Source organism: Macadamia integrifolia, unplaced genomic scaffold (assembly GCF_013358625.1).
Source record: "Macadamia integrifolia cultivar HAES 741 unplaced genomic scaffold, SCU_Mint_v3 scaffold151, whole genome shotgun sequence".
NCBI lineage: Eukaryota > Viridiplantae > Streptophyta > Magnoliopsida > Proteales > Proteaceae > Macadamia > Macadamia integrifolia.
The window spans coordinates 108,848-136,727 of NW_024868240.1; the positions used below are offsets into that span (position 1 = coordinate 108,848).

General features: G+C 42.1%; 2 protein-coding genes across 5 annotated transcripts in view; one reads left to right on the forward strand and one right to left on the reverse strand.

Moving 5' to 3' along the window:
* Positions 1–2,506, reverse strand: part of LOC122064015 (tubulin-folding cofactor A-like) — a 4,879-nt gene extending 2,373 nt beyond the window's left edge. The window contains exons 1-2 of the mRNA XM_042627709.1: positions 2,386–2,506; positions 1,584–1,742 (exon numbers count right to left, since the gene is read on the reverse strand). Coding sequence (XP_042483643.1) covers positions 1,584–1,736 — 153 coding nt within the window. The 5' untranslated portion in view covers positions 1,737–1,742; positions 2,386–2,506. The remainder of the gene's footprint in view (positions 1–1,583; positions 1,743–2,385) is intronic.
* A 61-nt stretch (positions 2,507–2,567) lies between these two features.
* On the forward strand, positions 2,568–27,880 carry LOC122064013 (pentatricopeptide repeat-containing protein At4g17616). 4 transcript variants are annotated; one of them, XM_042627703.1, is made up of 5 exons: positions 2,579–2,693; positions 3,160–3,472; positions 12,769–16,587; positions 27,101–27,233; positions 27,608–27,880. In XM_042627703.1, the coding sequence occupies exon 3, from the start codon at positions 12,934–12,936 to the stop codon at positions 15,103–15,105; it is 2,172 nt and encodes a 723-aa protein (XP_042483637.1). In that variant the 5' UTR covers positions 2,579–2,693; positions 3,160–3,472; positions 12,769–12,933; the 3' UTR covers positions 15,106–16,587; positions 27,101–27,233; positions 27,608–27,880. The 4 variants fall into 4 exon arrangements, with proteins under 4 accessions (XP_042483639.1, XP_042483637.1, XP_042483638.1 ...); XM_042627704.1 differs by adding an exon at positions 12,232–12,329 and having other exon boundaries at positions 2,580–3,472; XM_042627706.1 differs by lacking the exon at positions 3,160–3,472 and adding an exon at positions 12,250–12,329 and having other exon boundaries at positions 2,591–2,693.

Consider the following 27,880-nt stretch of genomic DNA (forward strand, 5'->3'; position numbering starts at 1 on the left):
CACCAACAAGAGAAAATCCCACCCTAATACCCCTGGTGCAATTACGACCTCAGAAATATTCTTGAAAAGGGATCACGTAGAACTACAACGCTGTTGAATAATAAAATGCATTAAAAAAGGACAAATGCTTCGGCAGATTGGGAGACACCAGACACTTGGAGTTTATTTGATTTAGAATGGGAGAGGGAACAGCAAACTAATCAAATGAATACTTCATTTACTTAATGACTTGTGAACCACCACAATTCATGCTAGTAGTTCTGATTAGCCAGAGATGAATATTATGCTTCTATGGAATAATAAACTGAAGGAAACATTGTTCCTGTAGGTCATGGTGTCAAGTATATATATCAGTGGGTTTTATTTTTTCGGTAATTCAGAAAATGTTATTTCATAAAAAAAAAAAGACAAAACTGAAATTAGAATATTCTTTTGTAATTTTTTTTATGAGGGCTTAAACTTTAAATCCAATGTTATTGCAAGGATGTACAAGTGAAATCTAATTGGATCATAGTTTTTAAGGCGGTAAGGCGACGGAGGCATTTGAGGGTCTTTCGGAGCGCCTTAGCAATAAGGCGAGCATAAAGCGTCGCCTTATTGACTACAGCGTTCCTATGTAATTTTTTTATAAAACCAATCTATTTGGCTCAAATCCTAGTTGAATCTTATTACTCATATATTAAATAAATATTAAAGGTTCATATTCATACCAATGTAAGATATTCATCAAGAAAACAAATCAATAAAGTGAATAAACTAAGTTCAATCATCAATCATCAATCATATGAACATATAATATAAATACATAATTATGAAACAAAATTATAAATATAAAGAAAAGAAGACATAAAAAATACAAGTATTTATTATACTTACCTTTATGATGCCAAAATGAGTGCCTAAGCTCTAAGGTCATCCACTATATTTCTACTCCTGTCAAAGAAGAATGAAGCTCACCGCTGCCAGAGCAAAATGGTCGCCTAGATAAGTGGTTCTTTCTTGTTCCTTGATTCCTTCTCAAAGCCCTTTCTTAAAACCCTTGACAAAATCCAAACCCTGTTTGTGAATTGGGTTTTTATTTTGTTTGTTTTGGTTATTTTTGGTGGAGTAAAGCTCATCCCATACATCTCAAGTGTTAACAAAACTATACACCTACCAATAAAAAATCTATATTTGGAATCTTCATCAAGTAATTTTAAAATGTGTAAAAAAAAAAAAAACCCATAAGGCACCACTTCACATAAGGAGGAGCACTGCCTTACCATCTTTAGACCGCATCAGCGCCAAGGCGCTGCTAAGGAGGCGCTGCTAAGGCGTCACCTTACCAGCGCCTTAAAAACTATGCCTACATCAGTAATGGCAATAACTTATCTACACCAAGTTGTTGAAATTACATATAAAAACATTCCAGATGGATAAGTTACTATCTTATGAAACTTAAAAAACATCAGCAATTCCTGAAAAATCCCATAGCCAAATTCTCTTGAGCACAAGACTCATTTTTACTTGAAGTAAGTGGTGACAAAGTGACATATGATCAAGTTTATGGTGGTGTTCAGAGATGATTGAAGCACTGATGATACCTGTTGCTTAAGATCATATGGATCAGCTCCTTTCTCTTTCATATCAGCAGTTTTAGTTGCTTCTCTTTCAACCTCTTTCTCATAGGAGTGCAGTTCTTTAACGATGCGCTTGCAAGTGCCTGTTTTGATCTTCAGATTCCTAAGGGTTGCCATCTTGACCTGATTGAAAAAACAAAAAAAACCTCCTCAGTTTATGTATTGCTGCATTTTTCATAGCACAAACAATTGTGCTATGTGACTATTTTTCAGATCAATCTTCCTTGTCACAAGCATATGATTTTTACAAATTATCACAAACTTCCACCGAGCTGAAACAATATGTCAATAGCTACAATTGTTGGAGGTACATTGTGAAGCTTGTAAGGTTATGATACACACTTATATCTGAGTGATTAAAATCTGATACCTTTGAATGCAATACAACAACCATGACACTCTGTAATAATTATATTCTTGTTTTTGCATCCATGGCAACAAGGGCAATAAGCAGCAAGATTTGAAACAGTAAAATAAACTGAAATATTCACCACCCATTATGTAAATACTAGGGCAGGGACTCATGGCAAGACCCACCTTTCCATTCATTTCCTGATCAAACTCCCAAACTAGAATTATTACTAATTATTACTTGACAGAAGTAAAAAGAATATTTCCCAGATGGGCTAGAACAATCCATGGTGAACCCAATTTCTGTTGCTACAGAAACTGGAGAATCTGAAAATCAAGAACCTTTCTGGGTTGTCTTAGCAGAATTCTGAAAACATGGAAAAGATACATTTCAGATAATAGGAACGAAATTTACCTTTTCCCTTGATCAGTAGATCCAAATCGAGGCGCTTCTTCGTCTTCTTGAATGTGTTCTGTAGAGTTATAACTTTGTATTAGTAGGAGGTTTATAAGCGCCTTCCGTTGAACCTTTTTGGTACACTTTAGTTTCCAATTTTACCCTTCAACTTTAAAATTATCCTCTTATAGTACCACTCGCTAAGAGTAGAGGCAAGCGAGGATACTCTCTCTTTGAGCTTCCACGCACAGAACCCTGAAGTTCCCAGTTCCCACCGTTAGTTTGCACCTTCGATCGATCCGCACGGGCAGAACCCATCGACTCAGGTTCGTTCTCTTTTATGGGTTTTTAATATTTTGGTTGTTGTTCAATAGCTCTGTTCGCCAGGTTGTAGTTGTGTATGATCAGATAATAAAGGTCCATTGTACATCAACTGTTTGTTAAAATTTCAAAGTGTATGAAGCAACCCATGAACGCAACTGAAGCTTTGAGGCAGAGTTATAAAGATTTCTGCTTTGATGGTCGATATAGACAATGTTTGGATGATCTATAAGGGGAAATTTGCATACTGAGGGTGATATTAACCATCTTCTAGCCTTTCTGTTGTTGGAGTGGAGGGCTATTGCCCATGATTTTGTAATGGTATTATTTACTGTCTACCTGTCGACAGGCAGCCAGTGATGCTGGGTGGTTTGGTGGATATACTAGCTGCTGTACTCATTAACAATTCAGTTGGCAAAACTTTGAAATATTAACCATGGTTTTATCCACTGCTGGCCTGCGTACAAACAGGGAAATGGTGTTCTACTCCAATGATCTAGTTACGAGAAATATTGGTTGTTCTACTACAATTATCTGATTTCAAGAAATACTTCAATGTGGCCCATCTGAGAGATGAGTTCCATATTAGGTAGAACAGAGCAGTTGCCAGGTAACCTGATTGTGCCAGGTGTGGTTTCTGTTTTGCACAGATTAATTTTCTGTGCATCTTTCTTGGCCTTCCTGAAGAGAAGTGATTCGTCAATGAAAAAAAAAATTCCCCTGGAAGCACACTTGTAAAAGAAATGTTGGAAGCATCAAATTTCGTAGTGATTTGCAAATTCTGGTACAATCTTTATGAACTTTAAGAGAGTTTGATGTACTATTCTGAAATTTGATATTTAATCTGAAAGAGTAGCTTGGATGACAACTTTGCTTTTAATTTTGTTTTCTGTTCTTTGATGTCTACTGTGATTATCTTCAGTGAGACATGCTTATGGTCTTCTAAATTCTAGCCTTTTCATTCTTGATACGGAAATCTCTATCATTAATAGACAGTAGGAAACTCACAATTGGGTTACCAGTAATGAGAGTGGCTGTTGGGTATGAGAAATCCTAAAAATACCCTTGTCATTACACAGAGGTATTCTAGCTGACTGCTTTTATCTTTTTAAATTTTTTTTTTTTAAATATATTTTTTTGGATGAATAAATAAATTTATACCCAAAGAGAAGAGAAAATACAAGGGGGGAAAAAGGGGGGGAGGGGAGGCTTAAGCCAACAAGGAGAAGCCAACCTCAAGGGGAGCTAAGCAAAAGCAACAAAAAAACCCAAAACAACAACCAAAAGAACCAGGAGGGAGCAACAGCCTACCAAGCTAGAAAAAAGAGGGGGGGAGGGGAGGGGAGGGGTGAGGGACTGGTAAGAGGTTCTAGGAAGAGATGAAGTGATTATTTCTAGTGGAATAAGGGATAGGCCGAGGGCGCAAGGAGCGCAGGGAATGGAGTTGGAAGAAGAAGATGGCATTCCAAATCCTGTCCGGGGAGCGGGAGTTAGAAGACCATCTACGAATGTTGCGCTCCATCCAAAGATGGGTAATGGTAGCAGAGAAAGCTAACTTACCAATGGTGTCACAGATGGAGGAGCCAACAAAGGTCATGTCAACCCAGATACATTCCCTATCAAGGGGAAGAATCGCCCTAGGGGAAGGCTAGCAACGAGCAAGGACAGATTTTCAAACCAGGGAAGAGAGGGGGCAAGAGAAGAAGAGGTGGGGAATATCCTCTAGACCAACAGGGCAGAGGCGGCAGGCAGGGCTGACTGGGATGTGGTGGTGGATAAGGAAGGACTGCGTAGGAGGGCAGTTGGAGAGACATCTCTAGGTGGTGAAGCTGTGAAGGGGGATATTGCCTTTAAACCAGGAGAGATTACGCCAAGGGACAACGGGGCCAAAAGATTTGATAACCCATTGGAAGAGGGGAGGCAGACAATTCTATCGTCCCTACCATGATGCCCAGGGGGGATGGGGGGCAGAGTTGCCCATAGATCCGCAAGAGGGGGGAAAAGGGAGGGGGAGTCTAGCCCAAAGGGGAGAGAATGGAAGAGACAAGGGAGGATTTGGGGAGGCCAGAGAAGTATATGATCCTAGGGGTGACGAGGGAGGAGAAGATACCCGAGGGGTGCTAAGGGTCCATCCAGAGGGAGGTTGATTGCCCATTGCCAACAATGGTGGAACAAACAGTAAGGGCAAGGGGCTTGAGACTGAGGACTTTATTCCAAATCCAGGAGGCATCCGAGGGAGAGGGGCAAATCCAAAGGGATTTATGAGAGGGCAGAGAGGAGTATACCCAGTCAACCCAAATACTCCTATGCTTGGAGACAAGCTTCTAGATAAGCTTGAGGATGCCCACAGAGTTGACCTCCTTGATTCTTCTGATACAAAGACCTCCTTCAGATTTGGCAGGCAGACCTTATCCCAAGACAGAGGATGGAGAAACTTGGAGGAATCAAAACCTTTCCAGAGGAAGGAACAGAAGAGACTCTCTACAGATTTGATAGTGGAAGAGGGAAGGACGAAGATCCCAGACCAATAGAGATAAAGAGATTGGAGAACAGATCTGATTAGAACAAGTCTACCAGTAAAAGAGAGAAGCTTGCCTTTCCAGAGCTGGAGCCTTTTCCTAATAAGATCGATCATAGGAGAGCAATGGTGGGAAGAAAGCCTAGAAGAGATGAGAGGGAGACCCAGGTATTTGACTGGCAAGGAACCCAAGGAGAAACCTGTGATACCAAGGAGGAGGGATTGAATCTCAGAAGAGACACCAGAGAGGAAAAGATTAGATTTGAGGAGATTGATGGAGAGCCCAGAGAGGGATTCAAAGGAATGGAGGGCAGTCATGATGGAAGAGATGGAGAGAGAGTCGGCTTTAGAGAAGATCATGATGTCATCTGTAAAAACAAGGTGAGTAAGGCAAAGGGATTTGCACTTAGGAATAGGGGAGATGAGGTGGATATCGGAGGCTGATTGAATGGAGAGGGAAAGAACCTCGAGAGAGAGAGAGAGAGAGAGAGAGAAAAGAAAAGGGGAGAGAGGGCAGCCTTGCTGGATGCCCCGCCTGGAGGGGAAGTATCCTGCAGGACTACCATTGACAAGAACAGAGAACTGGGGAGTGGAGATGCAACAAAAGATCCAGTGGACAAAGGAAGGGGAGAAGGACATGTGGAGCAAGACTTTGGAGATGAAGTCCCAACTAATGGAATCGAAGGCCTTATGGATATCAATTTTGAGGAGAGAGGAAGGGGAATGGTTTTTCCGTTCAAACCCTCTAACAATCTCATGACAAAGGATGATATTGTCTCCCAGTAATGAAGGCTGATTGGTTTGGGCTCACAAGAGAGTCAATGACTTTACCAATCCTATTAGCCAGAATTTTGGCAATGCACTTATAGAGAAGATTACAGAGAGAAATAGGCCTAAAGTCATTCATTGATTCAGCACCTTCCTTTTTTGGGATGAGGCAAAGGAAGGTGTGATTGATCCCCTTGATCTAGGAAGGGTTAAGAAAGAAGCTCCTCATAGCAAGGATGAGATCATTACGAATGATGTTCCAACAAGAGGAAAAGATTCCATACTGAAGCCATCAGGGCCAGGGGCTTTATTGGCCTTGTGGGAGAGGATGGCTAAGGGAATGGACAGAAGAGAAGGAAGAAGATCGTTTGGGACGAAATTGTTGAGGAGCTGGGGGGGGGATAGGAGGGGGGAAGGGTGAGAGGGTTGGGAGAAAATTCCCAAAAAAGGAGAAACAACTTCGGCCTTGATTTCCTCAGGATGGAGGAGCTCTGCACCAGTGGAAGAAAGGAGCTTGAGGATGGTGTTAGAATTATTTCTGGCTTTGAGAGAGCAGTGGAAGAAAGCAGAGTTAGAATCACCAAGGTCAAGCCATTTGATACGAGCTTTTTGACGAAGGAAGCTCTCTTCTTGGGCAAGAAGCAAGGCAAGCTAGAGGCAGTGGACTTCTCATCCGAGGCAAGGGCAGGGTTAAGAAGATCCAGTTGGATTTTGGATTGGATCAGAAGAAGCTTGTCTCGGCAAGAGGAGACACGGGAAGAAATATTGCCAAAGGTGGATGAGTTCCAAAGCTTAAAGGCAGCCTTGACAGAGTTGAGCTTTTTAGCAAAAGCAATGAGGGGAGGGAAGGAGCGGGGAATAGGAATGGACTAGGCATTTTGGACAATAGGGAGAAAGTCCTGATGGGAGGTCCACATATCAAAAAATTTGAATGGCTTGGGGCCGAAGGAGTAGAAGGGGAGAACAAAGAGATCCATGGGGCTATGATTTGAGATACTAGGGAGATCGAAACAAGCATGGGAAGAAGGAAAGGATTCCAGCCAAGATTAGTTGACAAGAGGCCGGTCAAGCTTACAGGCAACACGCAAGGATCCAGCTCTTCGGTTATGCCAAGTAAATTTGTGCCAGACCATCTTAGGACACTGAGGCCCAGATCATCAATGCAGTCATTAAAAGAATTGACCGCCAGGGGGTCAATGGGATTACCGCCATGCTTCTCATGACTGAATCTGATGACAATGAAGTCTCCCCCTATACCCTAGAGGTGAGAGCCCAAGGAAGGAGCAAAGGAGAGAAGGTCATCCCAGAGGGGGAGTTTATGAGAGGCAAGGTTATGGGCATAGATGATCGAGAAGAAGCATAAGAAGGAACCAGAAGCATGGGAGATAGAGAGGTGAATGACATGGTTTGAGGAGGAGAGTGGAGAGATAGAGAGGTGAGCTGGATTCCAAAGAATCCAAATTCTACCATTGGGGCTGTGGAGGTAATTATTAGCAAAGGACCAGGAGGGAGCAATAGATGAGGCAATGCGAGAGGCATTAGATTCAAGGACACGAGTCTCAAGAAGGCAACAGGAGTTGGACTTGGAGTAGCGAATCCGGGAACGGATCTCTGCTTGCTTAGCTAAAGAATTGAGACCACGGACATTCCAAATGGTCCAAGGAGTCATGTAGAACTAGAGTAGGAAGGCAACAAGTGCTTAGTGGAGCCGGGGTGAAGGTTTGAAGGTGGCAGCTTGGTAGATGAGAGCTTGGCTGGAGGGTTTGATCTAAGCTTGGATGAGACGGGTTTAGAATTATGAGAGATTTTAGGACACGGAGTTTCTGGGGACAGAGGAGGAGGATTTTTTCTTCTTCAAACCCCAGGAGAGAACAGGGGGAGGGAGGATAGGGGGAGATAAGGGTTGGGGATATGTGCTGGTGGTGGTGGTGGAATGATTGGGGGATGTTGGGTTGAGGCTAGTGGAAGGGGTAGGGGAGGGAGAGTTGGGGTTAGAAGGCAACAAAGAGGTTGAGGTTTGGCTGTTGGTTGCAGCAGGACTAATGGGATCATAATTCTCATAAGCCCAAGGGGGGCAGGGTTGAGAACCAATGTAGGCACAGTCTGTCAGGCTTGAGGGAGCCAAGAGATCATCAATAGCAAAGGAGTTGAGGAGAGACCCAGGGGCATCAGTTTGTAGGGCAGTTCCGGCATGCGTCTCTATAGACAGAGGAGAGCTAGTAGAGGCGGAGCAGATGTTGAGTGGATGAACAACAGCATCAGGGGTGATCATGGGATCACAATTGGGCTAGACAGCAGTAGAGTTGTCATGGTCAATTGTCCCCGATAAGGTTTCCCTCACATCGGGGAAGGAAGCAACAACATCAGCATCGGCATCGGCTTTGGCAATGTTAACGGCATTTGCATCAGGGACAACTTCAGTTGAAGCAAACGAGGTTGCAGGAGTGGCAGAGGGCAGAGGCAGCGACGACAAGGAATGGAGCTTTTCAGCAAGGCGGGAGAGGATTACCCGGGGGTCGTCAAAGACCACAATTGATGGCGATGAGCTCAGGTGAGCAACAAAAACCAGGAGGGAAGATGGACCAGTATCAGGCAAGGGCTGCGAGGGAGCGGCGGCGAGCAGAGGCAGCAAGGGCAGCAAAGGCGAGGAGAGCAGGGCTTCAGAAGGCCGGGAGAGAGCATCCTGGGGGTCGCGGAGACCACAGTTGTCGACGGGTGGCTCAGGGGAGCAGCACAAACCAAGGACGAAGACAGACCGAAAGCAGGCAAAGCCTCTGCAGAGGAAGTAGGGGAAGAAGAGGGTAAGCAAGGTGGGTGTATCGGGTAGGGAAGGGGTATCGGGTCAAGAAGGCTGGGTCGGGTTGGAGAAGAGATGGTGGGTTGGTTGGTGGTTGTGGAGTAGGAGAATGGTTGATGGATCGGGTTGTATAGATTACCCGGGAAAAGCGGGTGATCAGATGGGAATTTGGAGAAGGTGTTTAGGAATTGAGCTGGTATAAAATTTTACAGAGGGTAGAAAAATGGTTCAGATGTAGGGGCATTGGATGGGCTAGATGGTTCAGCCGGTTTAGGTGGTTCAAAAGGAATAGGATAAGTTAGGGTTGAAGGGGCGTTACCGATAAAAGGAAGCAGATTGGAGTGGAGGGAGGATGAGAGGACAGGAGGAGCAGCCAAAGGGAAAGCGCCAGTCGGGAGAGGGAGCAGAAGGGGAAGAGGGGAGTTAGACGAAGTCAGGACCATATCAGAAGTGATCGAAGACACAAATGATGGAGAGCTAGAAGGGGGAATGACAAGGTTGACAGAAGAAGAGGGCAGGTTTCTAGAGGTGAAAAAGGGGGTTGACTCATCAGTTCCATCAGAAGCGTCTAATGGCGACAAAACCAAGAATGGATTATGACCAGAGGGTAAAGGATCGACTTGTGGACCAGCGGTCTAAGGTTTAGATGAAGCTTCAACGGTTGCAGTTGCACGAAGGCTCACTGGCTGCTGGTTGAGGCCAGAATCCAAGCTGTTATTATTTTTTTTTTTCTATTTTTTCTTTTATGCGTTTGCACTGTGAAATGAGCTTCGTCAGGAGCAACAACTAGGGGCCTGAGAGGTTCATCCACAGGTTTGGATTTGATGCATAGAGCCGTTGAATGACCGAAGCATTTGCAAATAGTGCAGGTAGGTTAAGCAGAGAAGCTTTAACCACAGAGAAGGGGGGGCGACTAACAAGGAAAGAGCCTACAACACAGTTGCTCCACTTAGGAGATTTCAGAAGCTAGAAGACCAGGCAGACAGAGCCCAACAGGGATAGAGTTGTGGGTGGATGGAGGATAGAAATAAAGGGAGTGGCCGGCAGAGGGAGGGAGAGGACTGGAGGAGGAGGGGGGAGGACTGGAGGACACAACAGAAGACCAGGGGTGGTTTTCAGGGACATCAGGAGAGGAAAGAAGAGAGGTGGTAGGCAGGGTAGTGAATAGGGAAAGGTCCAAACCAGAAGGAGTCGGAGGCAGGGAATAGGTAGCAGGTGCGAGGCAGTTTCCGATGGCAGGGGCCGCTGATGAGGGGATGGTGGCATAAGAACAGGTCAGGTCAGGGGTTCATCATTTTTACTTGCTTGCCAGAGAGCCCAGAAGGAAGATTCGTCAATAGCATGAGGAAATAACATGGATGCCAAGTGATCTAAAAAAGTTGGCTGAGACAAGCATTTAGAAGACCATCTTTTCTTCCTAAATTTCCCATGCTTTGAGGACTGATTAAACTATATCTAAAATGTCAAACCAGCTCTTAGCAAGGAGAAATTTTCTAGAAGACAATCCTATTATACCTAATTTTCTCTTCAATCAGTACATAAATCTACAACAAGACTGATTGAAAAATGCATTAAAAGAAGGGGGAGGGGAAATATAGCCCCAAAATGGGGATTCACAAACCCAAAAGGGATACAAAAGCCCAAAAGGGCATCAATCAGGGTCCACATGGGCTCAAAGAACTTCTACATGCCGACCTGGATGCCCAACCTGAGGAGGAGGGCAAATCGTTCTGAACTGGAAAGAGAACCACAATCCCTAACCCTAACAAACTTTCCTAGCTGCCAACAGGAATGAGCACCGCTGGCGAAGAGGAAGCCACGATGGAGGAGCGCTGGCCTTACGGAGGGCCTCGGCCAAGCAGTCAGCTTGCCTAGCGGATGGGGTCTCAAGGTGAAAGGGCGCTGGCCTTTCTAAGGGCAACGATGGAATGGCTGCCGATTGAGAATGGCACGACGGGTTGGTGTCGAAGAGGCAAACCAACAAATTGAAAGGCAAGTTCCCAGCGGTTGACAGACCCACCAGGGTAGGCAGATAACAAGGGTGAAGGCCGAAGCTGCGAGCAGGAGAACGGACCAAGCGAGCCCGACATCCGTAAGGGGAGATGACCAATGGGACAGCAGGCCTGACGAGAGTGGTGTTCAAAGGGTCTGTAGACATGGCGAGCAGCCAACCGAGTGGCAGAACCGGAGGAGCAGACGAGCCAACGGATAGACCAAATGAGCCTGATGGCCACCCGGAAGGGTGGACAGCAGGCATGACGGGAGAGGTGTCCAAAGGGCAGCAAGCTTGCGGGACGGTGACCGGGAAGCAGCTAGCCCAAAAGGGGCCAGCACCAAGTCATCTACAGGCCAAGCAGGGCAGGTAGTCGGCGGGAAGACAAGCCAAGTGGTTGCAGAAGCCTCAACACCGATTGAAATGACCGATGCTAGCAAGAGCTGGAGAAGAAGGTAGAGGACGAGAGAAGAAGAAGAAGAGGAAGAAGGGAGAGGGGAAGGGGAAATGCAGAGGAAGGGGAAGAAGAGCGGTGGAGGAGGAAGGGAGGGAGAAGAGGAGAAGAGGAGAAGAGAAGAGAGAGGGGGGGAGAAGGCGAAGGCAGAGGGAGAGAGGAGGAGGGGTTGGGGGAGCGGAGTTGCCCAGCCTAACGGCCAGGCTGCTCTAGGCGGCGGCTTCCTTGGATGTTCTTACTAGTACAAGCTTGCTGTTTTCTTCTGCGATGATGTTTTTATATGATGCTTCTGATGTTTTTGATCTCCTTACCTGTAGACGAAAGCTAGTGTTCATGTACCAAATGCAGTAAGCAAGAAAATAGGAGAGCTCAATTTTACGCCTCCACATCATACACAATTTTATGCAGCATACATTACGTGACAACAATAGACAGTAACAAACCTTGCCAAAAGGGATATGAAACCCATTGTTATCTTATCACAGTTCCAGTGTATTAGAGGGAAATGGAAATCTCCATCTCTTCCATTTTGGATTATTTTCCTTCCAAGTGTCAGTGCTCAATACATGTTGGGGAAACCATACAGAGAATGTTAACACCAGCTTCATTTTTCTTGTGAAGTGGTAATTAAGTCTACAATCAGAATTACAAACCCACAGGGGTGTCAATGAATTAATAGTAGGCACAGGAGAACATAGTACTGTCTAATTACCAGAAATTCTTTGGTTTTGTATTGATTGAATAAAAAAAAAAAAAAATTGCAAGCAAGTATTCCATAAATTAATATGGACTGGATGTAGACTCTGCTAGGAACTGTAATATGTTAACTGAACCGTATATATGTCAAGTGCCATCATTACTGGTTGGTTTGTGTGTGAACTCTGGCTCAAACCACATAAGTTTACGAGTTTGAGAAGTCTTCAGATGTTGGTTGCACATGAATTTACTGTTACTCTGAGGTATGGATTATGCTGAGACTTTCTCTCCAGTAGCTAAACTCACCTTGGTTCAAGTTCTCTTGTCTCTTGCAGCCAACTGGAACTGGCCCCTGCACCAATTGGATGTGAAGAATCCCTTCCTCAACTTACAGAGGACTCTGCACCTGTATTTGGTCAGTGTCAATGACTCAATTGATTGAGTAAACTGTTCCTTTCCAAATCTCAAGTTGGTTAAAGCCACCAAGCCGGGAGAGGTGGGGGGGGGGCAAGAAAAAGTAAACAGTTGAAACAATTTTGTGTGAAAAACACTTATTCATGGATAGGAAATGGAGGAAGATCATTCTATTAGAGTACAATCCTTTTTTCTGTGGAGGCAAAAACTCTTACTGTGCAAAAACCACATTTTAAAAATTGTACTGGTTATTACCAATTGGTATACATTTCATGATGTTGTCATCACCAACATCACTGCCATTTGAGCTTGTCCAGGTGTTTGAGGTCTCCTGAACCTGCGAATTGCATATTACCTGATTTCGGTGGTTGATTGCTAATTAAAAAAATAAAGAAAACTTGTGACATATTATAACTAGTTTGATTGGGTTGTTGAAACAGGAGATGGTTGAAGTCAGAAGGGGACTTTTCTTCAACTCCCTGAGAGGAAGCTTTGGAATGGCCATCATTAATGGATTATTATCAGCATTTGGAATGACCATAATCTTTCCACTCGGAGGGTATCTTCTCTCAATGAAATCTGGATATGAAATTCTTGTATAATATATGAAAACGGCGCTAGAAATGATTAGGGTACTCTTCGCACATCATTGCTTCAGCAAAAAATATTCATTGGGAGCATGTTTTGCTTCTGTTATTGGGCCCAGTGTAGCAAGATCAACTTTTACTGGGGAACGCAGCCGAAGCCCCAAGTTCCCAGAGTTTTTAGTTTCATCTATACCCCATAAATTAACTCGGGCTCCATGCTTTCAGCAATTTTCTACTGCCACAGAGCCTCATAGGATCTTGTGGAAAGGTTCGTCTGATGCACTCTTATTGGACAAGCTTGAAGCTGCTTTAAAGGATCATAGAGTGGATGAAGCATGGGAGGCATTTAATGATTTCAAAAGCTTGTATGGTTTTCCAAAATACTCTCTTGTTAACCAATTGGTTGTTGAGTTGTCCTATTCATCTGATTCCCATTGGCTTCGAAAGGCATATGATCTCATCCTCCTGATTCTAAATGAGAAGCCTGATTTGCTTCACCATGACTTCTTGACCCGGTTGGCTCTTTCCCTGGTAAGAGCTCAAATGCCTATTCCTGCTTCTACCATTCTCAGATTGGTGATGGAAAAAGATAAGCTTCTATCCATGGATTTATGGAAAACCATCTTTATTCATATGGTCAAGACGGATGTAGGGACGTGTATTGCATCCAATATCTTGGCTGAGATTTGTGAATGTTTCCTGCATCGTAAGGTTGATCACAATGTAAAAAGTTTGAAATGCTCAAGTTTGATAAAGCCTGATACAATGATCTTCAACCTTGTTCTTGATGCCTGTGTACGGTTTAGATCAATGTTGAAGGCCCAACAGGTAATAGAGTTGATGCCACGGGTAGGAGCTGTAGCTGATGCACACTCCATTGTGATTATTGCTCAGATCCACGAGATGAACGGACAAAGGGATGAGCTGAAGAAATTTAAACACCATGTCGATGGAGTTTCAATCCTGTTGCTTCACCAATATCGGCAGTTCTACAACAGTTTGCTGAGCTTGCACTTCAAATTCAATGATTATGATGCTGCATCCGGGTTAGTGTTGGATTTGTATAGACACCCAAGATCTTCCCATAGAAAGGATCTTCAAAAGCCTTGTGTAGTTCTAATTGGTTCTGGTAATCCTAGGATGGGACTGAGAATGCAGGTTGAACCTGAGCTGTTGCAGAAGAATTTTGTTTGTGGAGTGGGCAGTCGGCCTGAACTTATTAATTTCATGGATGGGAGACTTGTTCCTAGTAACAAGGCCCTTGCCAAGCTCATTATTGGCTTCAAGAGAGATGGGAAGGTTGGTGAGCTATCAGTGCTTCTTGCTAACATTCAGACAGAGTTGGGCTCATCCCAAGAAGCCAATTTGAGGCCTGAAGTGATCAATGCTTGCATTCAGTTGGGTTGGCTGGAGACTGCCCATGACATTTTGGATGACATGGAACTGGCTGGAAAGCCTGTCGGTTCTGTTACGTATTTTTCTCTCTTGAGAGCATATTGCAGAGGAAACATGTTGAAAGAAGGCAAGGTATTAGTTAGACAAATGAGAAAGGCGGGTTTGTTCACAGACTTGCCTGATGAGGAGGTTATCTCGACATGTCTTTCAGAAGAAAGTGGCATTTATCTTTTTGATACAAAGCCTGCCTCTGTAGTTGAGAAATCAGGTTTGGCGGAGTCTTTGACCCGAGAAATGAGGGAGGAGGAAAATGAAACATTTTCACTGGTTTACAAAATTGATTCTTCAATTTATTTCTTTTGCAAGGCCAAAATGATGGAGGATGCTTTGAAGGCATACCGAAGGATGCAGGAAAGGAACATCCAGCCAACTGTGCATACTTATTTTAACCTGATAAATGGGTATTCTTCTTTGGATATGTATCGTGAGATTACAATTTTGTGGGGGGATATCAGGAGGCGACTGCATAGTGGAGATTTAGAGGCGAACAGAGATTTGCAAGAGTTATTGCTGTGGAATTTTATTCGAGGTGGGTACTTTGAGAGATTGATGGAAGTCATAAGTTACATGATACAGCATGGTATGTATATTGACAAGTGGAAGTATAAGAGAGAATTCCTAAAATTCCACAAGGGTCTTTATAGAAATTTAAAGGCATCAAAAGCTAAAACCGAGGCTCAGATTAAGAGGCTTGAGCATGTCAGTGCATTCAGGAAATGGGCTGGTATTGATTGAATGTTGTTGCTTTTGTTCAAGCATAGTTTCATTAGGGTGCAGCCCTTTACGCCAAAGTGTAGTCGTCTTTAGATCCATGGAAACAAACTTGAAAGATAAATCAACAGAAACGACCATGTTGATGGCTGAGCTGGAAACTATCTTCATGAAAATCTGCCGCTGATCAACCGGTTATAATGTTCTTATATCAGGCAAGGTTTTAATGGTCAGAGTGGACTTGCTTCTGAACTTCACTGTCTGGTGCGGATTTAGGCTCTGCAAGTTATTGAACATTGGAAAATTTGATGTCTTCCAAACCCCGGAGTATGTCAAATAGAAGTATTTCTGAGTCTGAGGTTTAAACTGTCAGATTTAGACTCAACTCAATTCCATCACTCCATATTAATAACAGAAATGTCCTCATGATCCCCTATCTAATGATATAATGATTGATAGCACCTTTCCAAATTCTTACTAAATTACTGTCTTCAGAAAATGTGGAAGAGAATTTGGTGTTATAAAGTTATTCGTTATATCAAACTCTTTTCTATTCTTTATAGGGGACCCATAAGAAGTTAGGCAAATAGAAAACTTAAGTTTACTACTGTATTCTTCTAAGCTCTAAATGTATTATGGTTCATGTATGAGCCTTCAATAGTTAGCTGTTAATATCATCGTTATTATTGATCTTGATATGCAAGCGGTTTTGTAGTTTGTTGCTGAAGATGAGTATATAACCAGGTCCTTTTTTCACTGGATTGGATAAAAACTTTTTTTTTTTTTGGGTTGAAATGCAAAACTAAACAACTTAACCCTCTATTCCTTTTTATATGGAGGGCTGAAATCATGCATGTATACTTTGCGTCTGAAAGGTCCTTCACAGATCATCCATAGGCAATAGTGTAATGCCATAGGTCCATACCCTTAGTGTTTCAGTCTTCTCCTTGCAAATAAGAAGCCTTAGTACCAAAAAAAAAAAAGAAAGGCTCCATTTGTTTCAGCGTGAAGTAGTTGAAAAAACAAATTTTACTATAAAATAAAAATTTCCACGATTTCTTTATAATTTGGAAAATTTTTATGAAGGAAATTTTTACACAAGACCAGATATTTTCTGGATTAAACTTGGATAAATTTTACATTCCATTTGTTGGTCAAGCGTTCCATTGAAAATTTTGGGCTTTGTTCTACATGAATTTGCAAAAATAACCAGAGCGAGGAAGGGAGAAAGAAATGGTTTTGAGGAATGCAAATCTCCTCCACATTTGAGTACCAGTTCAAACTGGCACTAGATCGATTGAGGTTGCTGGCATGGGAGTCTCTGCAACTCCATTCAGTCAATGTCCACTCATGGAACCAATCATCTTGACAAGGAAGAAGTGATGGAGAGCTCGGTGTTGTCAAGAACATTGGGGACCAGTGTTCATGGCTGTTTTTCCGGGTTTGCTGATCCAGGCGCGGAGTTGGAACCAGGTCATCGAGTTCGGCAACTTCCAGATCATTGGGGTATCGATTCTGGATCACTCCATTCTGTACTTCGCCCTCATCTGCATCTTCTTGCTTGCTATTGGAGATCACATTTACCTTGGTTAATGATGATATTGATGTACATGACACGACTACATGTATGGTGGATTTCCTTCGTTCAGTCCTTGCCTAGGGTTACCAAGTTGCTTCGTTTCCCTTGATATCTGCTCATGCTGTTGTTTTTACATCTCTTTTGTTCTTTGTGCCATCAATAATATTCTGACATGAGTGCCATGTTATCATAAGTGATTTTAGTTTTTATTTTATTGATTTTGTGAGCTGTACTACTTTTTCTTGCCAATGCTGTTTCAGATTGGGAGTACTTTTATTTGCATTTCTATGGTCTTATTGCATTATCACCATGGGAACTGATCCCATGTTCTTATCGATATATTTTGTGTGAGGAAGAATACTGGCGAATTCTTCTTGGACATCTAATTATTCAATAGAGGAAGCTGGAAGCATATAATTCTGGTTTCCATCCTGGGGTTAAAACTTTAAACTTACAATATAAGGACTCAAAAATCAGAATGGATCCAACAGGCCAGAACTATTGTGATTTCCTGGCTGATCGGTTCATACTTCATAGCTGTATTTCATTAGTTTATTGAAAGGAAGATCTTAACTTGAGTGGTTCAGTTTATTCCATTTCCACTGTGTACCTTGCCTTCCTGGATTAGGTGGCTAGAGATGTGATAAGCCTCGATTTTCATCAACTCATCTCAACTAAACCTTCTCAAGTTCCAACTACTTGACATCGGAAACATGGTTGCTGCTCTGCAATCCAACTCAAGTTGGCACCTCCATAACTTCTGTTAATTCATTAGTGCCTTGCTTATTACTTAAAGTCAACTCAACTAAGACTTTTCCCTACCAAATGGAGGTTAGCTATATGGATTCTGTCCTGCCATTTAACTCTATTTAAGGTCATGCTGGTTGTGAAGCCTAGGCCATTCATATATTTTGTCATATAAGCTTTTGTTAACTCAACTCATCACATCTAATGACTTCTTTTGGAAGTAATGGCACTATAGTTGTCAAGGAGTCTCCTAGGCGGCGTTTTGACGTCCCGGCGGTAAATCTAGTACAGGTCAGTAGTACGATTAACTTGGGTCACAAATGGCGGCCGCCAGAGTAGGATAGGCATCGCCGTAGACACCATTTCACGCCTGATACACTAGGCGATCGATTTTGGTATTTGTTTTTTTTTTTCTTCCAAAATTCTCTTTATTAGATTTTTATTGGCAGGTGAAAAATAAAAATGAACAAAACCCTCGACCAGTCAACCTTTCATTCTCTCAATTTCTCAACTGGAAATCCTCAAAAGAACAAAAGCCCTCGACTGAACCATCAAGGCCTCGATCCTTCTTTGTTGCGTGATTCTTCTCTGGCAGCAAGAGCAAGGTAAGTTCACCATCTTCTCCTTCTTCATCTTCTTCTTTGATTCTCTTTCTCCTTCTTCTTCTTCAGTTCTTCTCTCTTTCTCCTTCTCTGCGACATCTTTTTCTGCTGCTCTTTCTCCTTCTTTTCTGCTGCTTCTGTTTCATAGTAGCATAAATAGAATTAGTCATTTATTTTTAATTAAATAACTAATAAACTCTGTTTTCTTCTCTGCAATGCTTATGCTTGTGGCTGGTTATTGGTTAACAACTTAATGCACTCTGTTTTAGAACTTGTAGGACAGTAGGAGTTTATATTTCTCATTTTCTCTGCAATGCTTATGCTTGTGGCTGGTTATTGGTTAACATACTCTGTTTTAGAACTTGTAGGACAGTAGGAGTTTATATTTCTCATTTTCTCATCAATGCTTGTGGTTAGCATACTTTGTAGGAGTTTTATGGTTAACATACTCTGTTTTATAGCTTGTTGTAGACTTGTAGGAGTTTTATAGTTAACATATTCTGTTTTATTGCTTGTTGTAGACTTGTAAGAGTTTTATAGTTAACATACTCTTGTGGGAGTTTTATATATTTTAGGCTTGTAGCATGCTAAATAACGTTAGAAAATAGGGAAAATAAAAAGTTGCATACTAAATAACTTTACAAAATAGGGAAAATAAAAAATGACATATGGGTGATTTGACCGCCATGGCAACGCCATAACGGGTGATTCATTGCCAAATCGATTAGCCACCCCTCCACCGACTTGGATCGCCATGACGCCGTGACAACTATGAATGGCACTTCACTTACCTATTTTAATTATAGAATTTTTTTATATTTGGCATTTGGGCTCTCACTCTACCTCTCAGTCAGAGGCAAGTCCTCTGTATGTCTTGTGTTTTTAATAGCCATAGTGGGAGTGGGAACTGGGAAGCTTATATTTCTTTGGGAAGAAAGGAAAATGAAGAAATGGGGGTGGGGACCAGCAAGCTGGATCACCCAGGGTGCGTACACATTCTCTTTCCTTCTCTTTCCCCTCCTGACTATCTATTTAGGATATGTGAAGGATGGGCATTAGTTTGTTAGAAGCTTTCACACTGGGGTTTTGAGTTTGGAGAGAGATTGCATAGGAAAAAAAAAAAGAAAAGGAAAAGAAAAGGGGGTAATGTCACTAAGTCATTAGTATTAATATATGAGTAAGATATTTTTTGTGTCCCTCCACCTTAAAGTTTTGGAGGTAGAGTAGGTACAAGTTATGGAAGCATGGTGTAGTGCACTACTCTCTAAACCAGGTTTATTGTCCGGTTGGTTCGGTTTGGTCACGTAGGGTCTGAGCCGACAAGGGTTGATGCGGGTGCCTTATGTTGTATGACAGCAAGGGTGACTTCAAATGCGGGGTGGTTGGACAAATTCGAGTTAGTGCCTGATGTGGTTCGCGCGCCTAAGCCATGCCCTTGCACATATCATAAGGCTATGTACGAGTAGGGAAGGTAAGTTGTATTAAATGATGAGAATTTGGTTCAAGACAAGTGACGGGAGTGAAATACGTGTTGAGAACACATTTTCCACCGAAATCCAGCAAGGTTGGTCGTGTTTTGGCCAACACGTGGGTGGTCACAGGTGGGTACGACCCTCCTGTGCGATCCACCTATAGGGGAAATGTGGGCCCCAGCAAGCCCAACTTGGGTGATCACCCGTGTTTCAAGTTCCCCGTCATAGTGGGGTCATGTGTGTCCAGTACTTTTGACTACTTTGCTTGGCATCGCAGTTTAATGCGATTCGGGTCATAAGGTGTCAAAGCCAAACACACCCTAGTAGATATTTATGACCCAACTATAAATAGCATTTACTCTTCTCCCATTTATTGTTCAACAAGTTTGGTGGAGAGGAGTAAAGAGGAGGGAGAAGAAGAAGGAAGAGCAGGGAAGAAAGTGTGGGGGAAAGTGTTCCCCGCTTGTTGCCGAAGCCATACCTCTCCATTTCGACGCTGGAAAGGTGATTGGAACCTTGAGATCTACAATTTGAGGTAGGTAAGTGTAAAATCCTTTGAATCTTGTGAAACCCTCTTGCGTGGTCAAATCAAAGAGTTAAGAGAGAGTCTGTGTGATGTCTTTGATGGTTTTAAAGAAGGGACAACCAAGATCTGAAGGCATTTAAGTGATATCTTGACTTGGAGGAAGGATCTTAGGTTTTAGGGTTTTCTTGAACTTGAAGGTATGATTTATTCCCAAATCTGATTTGAACTTAGATCTATGTTGTATTCATGTTGATGAAGTCTTAAATGTGTGGAAAATGTGAAGGAATCAACCCTCCGGGTTTCCAAAAAGTGGGGTGAAGAAGCGAAGTAGGACAGCAAAAACCCGCTGGACACTGGTGGGTAGTACCGACAGGTAACCAGACCCACCAGTGAGACCCGCCAGTCTGGCTTGGGCCTCGGAGCCTACTGGTGGGTACCTAGACCTGTTGGTATAACCCACTGGCCTTAGCTGGGCCTCGAGGTCCTAGACCCATCGGTAGCACCCGTCGGTGTGGTCTGGGTGTTGCCTGCATGGGTGGCTTGCACAGGTGGGTCCTCCTACCCACCTGTATGACCCACCTGTGGTCTAATGAGCTCCGTTCAAGCTCGAACTTCATCGATAGCCTCCCTTGCATTATTAAACGCATAGTGACCATGTCTTTCATTGTTTTATAGTCTCGGAACGGACGTATTCTAAGCTTCCTTTCTATGTTAGGTTTTTGTGACCCTCGTCCTCGCATGTCGAATCTCACTCGTGCTGTGTGTGCACAACTTGTACGTGAATAGGTAAGTGGGGAGGGGACGTTGATTTTATTTTGGAGTGTTTATTGCAGCATTTTCATTTTATACATCATCTTGCCATTTGTGAATGACATCTTCATGCATGTCCTGTCTACTGCAAGATGCATTATGAATCGTTATGTTGTATCTTTAAATTTTCAAATACTTGTTACTTGTTTTGAATTATGAGCGTGGATTATTTCAAATATTGGATGATGATGATTTGCTAGATTAGAGGCCGTAGTCGGCTTGAAAACAAATGCATTGGTGCGTCGTGGAATGAGCTGTGAAAGCACTATGTAGTCGTACTACCTCGTATAAATGTATTGGGTTTAGGTTGACATTCCCTTGTGCTACGACCCTTCCCAACAAGGGTTTAGGTTTAGGTTATCACTGGGGGGAAGCGTCGGTCGAGGACCGCCGTGGTGGTTAGAAGTACGCCTGGCTGATCATTAGGATAGTTGGAAACCTTAGTGATATATTCAGAGGGCAGAGCGTACTGCATTTATTTTCAGTTGTGGTTCGGCCACGATTTACTTTTATGCTGTGGTTTGGCCATGATTTATTTTTATGCTGTGGTACGACCACGATTTACTTTTCAGAGTACTCACGGCCAGCCCTCTCTGACAACCCTATGGGTGCATCATGGGATGGAGAACGCGTCTCGTACCCGAGGCATACATGCATTGTGGTTGTGAGTAGCACGTGACCTATGATTTAGCATTATTGCCTAGGCGAATAGGCCTAAAATGAACTGCATGCATATAGGATCATTTGCAATGCGACTGTTTGTTTATGTCTTTCTTTCCATTTACTGAGCTAATGAGCTCACCCCTTGTATATACACATTTTTAGATGATTTTGCAGGTTTCCCTATGGAGAAGCAAGAGCCGGGGTCCACTGACGAGTTTTCGGTAGGGGACTGGTGGGTTCTGGAAGGTTTTGGGCATGGTGCCGGGTGCACGTGCAAGGGCTGCGTTGCAGGGCAACAATAGCGATTTCCGATCATCACATTTTTTATTCTTTTGATGTATTCCCCTTTTGTGCTTTAGATATTTAAATTATTATTTTCTTGTGTAATTATCATGCCTGCAGGCCCACATGTATATATACTATGTATAACAATTTGGGTATCAAGAGTAGTTGGGAAAATTTATAGATATACATGATAAGTCTTCCGCTGAATCATCAAATTTTATATTCGTATCCTGTGGTGCATGCTGTGTTGTGGTTTACTGCATCAGATAATCCTGGTGATTCTTGGGTTACCCAGAGGTAACCCAATCACCGGTCCGGTTCTGTGTGAACGGGGCGTGACACATGGCCCTAGTTGTTGCCAAGACCATTCAACGTAGTTACTCCTTTGGCTGAAGTTGTCGAACTGGATGCTGAATCTGGAACTTCATTCGTTAGAATCATGCTTGAAATAGCTATTAACTCTATTTTTGTCATTGAAACCCTGCATGTGTGTTACCAATGGAGGACCCATCTCTGAGTTTGCACTCTTTCTCTTCACATTCTTTCATTTTTTGTTTTCTTACAATCTCACTTTGAGTACTACGATTCCTTCCTCTCTATCAAGGACTATGGAAATCCTTTAATACAGGCATATCCAAGGTCTAGAGGAATGTTAAATTTGATATCGACACTATTAGAGTATATGAGAGCATGTGTCGGTTGGAGGTCTATGGGTTTCCATAGACCCCCATACCTATGTGTTGGTTGGAGGGCTATGGGTGCCGTGGGATTATATTTGATTCAAGCATATCTTTGTTAGTTTCCTATTGGGTTTAGGATAGTTGTTAGCTAAGTTAGAGTTAGTTTCCTTTTTGGTTATGTCTTCTAGTTTCCTATTGTTCTTATGAGTTTGTAATAGCTAGTCTATATATTGAATGAAGGGGGTAGTCCCAACCACATGGTTGTGACTCCCAAGTTACAACTATCTCTTGTTCTCTTCTCTTTCTCTACCTCTTTCTTATTATTTACATGGTATCAGAGCCTTAACAAATAGTTGGTTTGAGAGTCGTTCCAAGGTCTCATGCTACTGGTGAAGCTCTAGTTCTTAGAAGAATAAGAACTAGGGTTTCAATGGAGGTTTGATGCAAACCATACCTGAAGATCGTGTTCGATTATGTTCGTGTAGCCCTCGCTTCCTGCTGCTTTGGGTTGTGTCTAGTGTGAGAGATATCTCACTCAATTAAAATTATATTTGCTACATTTGAGAGGTTGAAGAAGACCCATTCTGTCTTTGCTTGACTTGGTTTTCCCATTGAAGGAGAAGGTTGCTGGTTTCTTAAAAAAAGGAGAAACTACGGTATTGATGGAGATTCTCATTGAATCAGAGGTTTGCTTCTACTGGTTCGATCGTCTCGACTTGATGGATCCTACTACTGGTTGTTATGATCGAAGTTGATTGTTGCTTGTGGTTTCTGATTTGGAAGTCTTGCTGTCCAAGTCTGAATCTGCTGCTCAGTTACCGTTTTGATGCAATCATCGCTGCCCAAATCGTTGTTCGATTTCTGCTGATTGAAGAAGCTCTGGTTGTAGTCGATGGGTTTCCTTGAATTGTGGTTGCATGACTATCGAGATTTGAAGGTCGCTGGTTTTGTGAGGAGTTAATGGTTTCCTCCATCTCCGCCCATTGGTAGAATTTCAGTTCTGGACTGAGTTGCAGAGCAAACTAGTTGCTGCTGGTGGAGTCTAATACTGCTGATTGTCACGTGCATCCGATAGGGGGCTTGGGGTTTCGATCCTTGTCCCAAGTTTGCAACGCCAACAACCCTTTGGTGAGGGAGTTCTCTTGTTCGAAGGTCTGCACTTTTTCCTCTGCTATGGTTGCTGTCAAGAGGTTAAAAGACAACCTCAATTCGTGGTTGTCTTTATCCCTTTTTGTTTTAATTTTCTTCTTGAGTTGGTTCCCCTCTCTTCTTCCATTATCCCCTATTGTCCTATTTTTATTTGTAGTTCCTGAATTACACTTCACTTACTCAACGTCTTGTTTGTCAAAGGAAATCTTACATTATTTATGGTAATTACAGTTCTGACACTGACTGGTTGTGCTCCTCTTAAAGGGCCTTAATTTCAGATTATTAACGAATTGCCATTGTTTCTTTGTAACTTGGTGGTTTGTATTGGAGTGGGCCCATAAGCAAACCCAATAAGGTTAGTCTGACTCAAGTACCGCATCAATGGGGGATGACATGAAATAATTGCAGAATTGCCATTGGGCATATGTGTGTGTGCGTGTCATAGTATTGCTTTGGTGGGCTCGAGGTCGCCTCAATTTGGAATTTGCATTTTTTTTTTGGAAAATTGGTACTTGCATGCATGGTAATTGGAGTTATTTGTTCATATTTGTTACCGTCAGGGGGAGATTGAAACATATTTTACTGTGGTGCTCTTGGTTATGAGATTCTGTGTGATGATCATCCTTTGTGATGGTGGTTGTTGGAAATTATTTGTCCATGTATACTGTAACACGTGAGGGGGAGATTTAAATTATTATATGCTCGATTTGATTTATTGTCTGCTCAAGATTATTTTGTTTGAATAAGTATTTGTTCATGTGTGTCCTCAACAATTTTATCTTTTGAAGGTGGTTATATTCAGCAACCTGATGCTTTTGGTATATTCGACAACCTGATGTTGTTTGGTCCCCAGCAACCTGATGCTGTCTATTTATCGGTGGAATTTTCTGTGAGACGTCTGTTTGGGGAGATCTCTATTTGAGGCTTGTGAGTGCTTTTGATATAGCTATTGGGAGCTACAGTTTTGTTACAATGCCTTCTTTGGGAAGGTCTTTTATATAGCTATTGGATGCTACACTTCTATTTTGAGATTATGTGGGAATGCCTTCTTGCGGAAAGGCTTTCGTTGCTATTGGAGTGCCTTCTTTGGAAGGTTTTTCATTCCTTTTGGTGTTGCTGTTGTTCGTTGCTAATGGCTTTATGATGGTTGATTGGAGTGCTCTCTCGTTGAAGTTCTTGTTGGTCCAAGTTGGAGTTTTCTTTTGCTATGTGTATGCTTCAGCTTGAGGGGGAGTGTTAGAGTATATGAGAGCATGTGTCGGTTGGAGGTCTACCGTGGGATTGTATTTGATTCAAGCATATATTTGTTAGTTTCCTATTGGGTTTAGGATAGTTGTTAGCTAAATTAGAGTTAGTTTCCTTTTTGGTTATGCCTTCTAGTTTCCTATTTGTGTTATGAGTTTGTAATAGCTAGTCTATATATTGAATGAAGGGGGTAGTCCCAACCACACAGTTGTGACTCCCAAGTTACAACTATCTCTTGTTCTCTTCTCTTTCTCTACCTCTTTCTTATTATGTACAGACACAATAAGGCAGATCACTTTTGGCCATTTCAATTAACATGGCGTCTTTGATCTAGGGGAGCTGCTCCATAAATGAAGCCAGAGAAGCAAAGAGCAACAGTGATGGAACAAAGGTAATGCACCACTTAAATGAAGTGCCTAAAGAGCATGAGTTGAAAATACTATAGGAGCTTCTTGTGTAAATGGTGCTGTCTTCCTGGAGAACATCAGAAATGGATAGAGATGTGACATACATAGACATCCTAGTGAAATAACTATGATCCTCATTGGCAGGCTCTGGAGAAATAAGATCTAGTGCTCTCAGATTTGGTTCTTTGCTGTTTTGGGTTGAACCAATAGAACTAGAATCAAGTTTTGGTTTTAGTTTTTTCTAAACCCTAATATCAGTGAAGATAAATTATTGGATGGGAGGAAGAGTCATGCAGTTACAGGATACAAATAATGGATCATCAGAGGATTGCAACAGTACTCAGTAAATGGCCTTTAAAATTCAAACGCGAGGAGTCTATGGACAACAGACAAAAGCTCTAACTTATTTTATCTTATTCCTGAAATATATAATGCTGTTTGCAGCATTGATCACGTCTTGGATTTGGCTGTTCTACAGACTAGAATACATGGATCATGAACCTGAATTTTGGAGATTGGGGATCCTTCTCTTTTTGGGTCTTCTATGACCCAAATGTTAGTCATAAAAGTGTCTCAGCTGCTCAATGCATCAAATTTTCTGCTTCTTCTGTTCAGGCTGGCATTTGATCTGATTGTATATAGCATGTACTAGTGGCTAATCCCAGAGGCAGCTCAATGCACATTGATTGTCTTTCCATTGGCTGCTTCTCCCATTGATGGATGCCTTGAGATTTTTCATTATAGAATATAGATGTATATATTTGAAAGAGATAATTATAGGAGGAACCACTGGTGGAAGAACGGAGAGAAATAGAAGGAAAGAATAACTCAATAGAGATTGATGGGGGAGTGTTATTGCCATTACTTGTTGAGGAAAGGGGTGGATATAAATTTGCATGGGATACAATTTCTTGTTCAAACTTGATGACAAATTTGAGGTTATGATGCTGGATCACTGATATCATGCTTTCCAGGACGCATTGTTGGAACTGCTTAATGACCTGGCTTCTAGGCCTGTTGATGTTATGAACATGTGGGATTGGAGGGTTTAATGAGTAATTGATGCAGAATTGGGTCATGTATCCATTATCATACACAGTTTTCATTTGGGGGGTGGGGCTACAACCTTGTTTTTTCTCTTCTAAATTTTGACCAAGCAAACTCAAAAAGGCCAATGCATGGATTTTTTAATTTTTCTTATTTTGATATTCTGTCGGTACCTAACTGATACGGGCCAATATCAGACCGATATGGACATATCAGCATCGCAGGAGACCAATACAGCCTCTGACACTGATAGCTATATCTTGACAGTGGCATCACTTATTCGGTCTATGGGAGCAGGGAGCATACTCTTACCATCTTTTACACACAAGTGACTCTGTGACTGGACCCAGTATAGTTTGGTGCAGTACCAATAATTGTGGAGCGGATCAGAAGTAGGGACATTGGGGGTTGGCAAGACATTATGTTGCATTAAACCCATCAAATCACTAGTCAAACAACCTAGTGTGAAATGTTGGATTTCATCTAAAGAAATAGTATTTATGTTAGTGTTAGAAGAAATGTTATAATTGACCTAAATGATTGATATTCTCAAATTTTCATGCAATAAATTTGTTCATATTCGTTCAAAACAAGATCAAATTTAACTTTAGTAGATGTCTACTGTGTTTTTGGACCACATCCTTCAATTCATATATTTTGTTTCTGCTTCTTTATTGTTCTGCACTTCTACTTAATGGTGCTTGATAAATATAGCTTCTAACTAGTTCAGTAATTGGAATGAAAGGTTTTTTCTTGTATTTGCCATCTCATTAACTAAAGGAGATTTTTGGCACTTGTTTTTGTCAGTTACCTTGTTGCCCCAGCTGGCTTGCAAATTTGTAGAGTATATCACTCTGCCATTATTGATTCATTTTCCCTTCTAGTAAAGAGATGCTTGAAGAATGCTCGAATTGTCAGTTTGTTCACCATTAGAGATGGGGTAAGAAAGCCGTCACTTCCCAATCTACCAATGTTAGGATATCTATCTTGTGCTCTATATGCCATCAATGAAATACCTTATGTATCTGAACATTTATAGAAGAATGAGATCTTACTGAGAAAGTTTGATCTGTTGACTTACCTTTAGAATTGTGTCAGCCTGATGCTTCAGTTTTGTGGCCTACTCTTGGCAAAATTTCTGGACAATATTCACATTAATTATGAATTCCACAGAGCACAACCATTACCTTTCTTTGTTTTCTTTAATAGATAGTGAATGCCATTTTGTTGGTCATATTTTTAAAGACTTAACAGTTGCTTTCCTCCCTTTATTTACGCTTTTTTTTTTTTTTTTTCGGGGAAATGCTGATGCAGGGGGCTGGGTAGCTTGGCTGGGCCATAAGAAGGGAGTGGATTGTGATTCAGCAAACACCTCAGGTGTCGACCAATCAATTTCATTGGGAATTATCAAGAATTGTTGAATCCTTATATTTGTGGATGTTGTGAACTTGTAATCAAGTATGGTTCACAAATTATATTGATTCTTTTTTTTTTTCCCCCCTTCAAAATGTTAATATATATTTGGTTGTTTAGCTTATTTTCATATGAAATGGAACTCTGAGCGTCTGCATCTGTGTCTTGTTTAAA

Coding starts and splice junctions, on each gene's coding strand:
- LOC122064013 (XM_042627705.1), top strand. CDS start 12,934: ATGAAAACGGCGCTAGAAATGATTAGGGTACTCTTCGCACATCATTGC.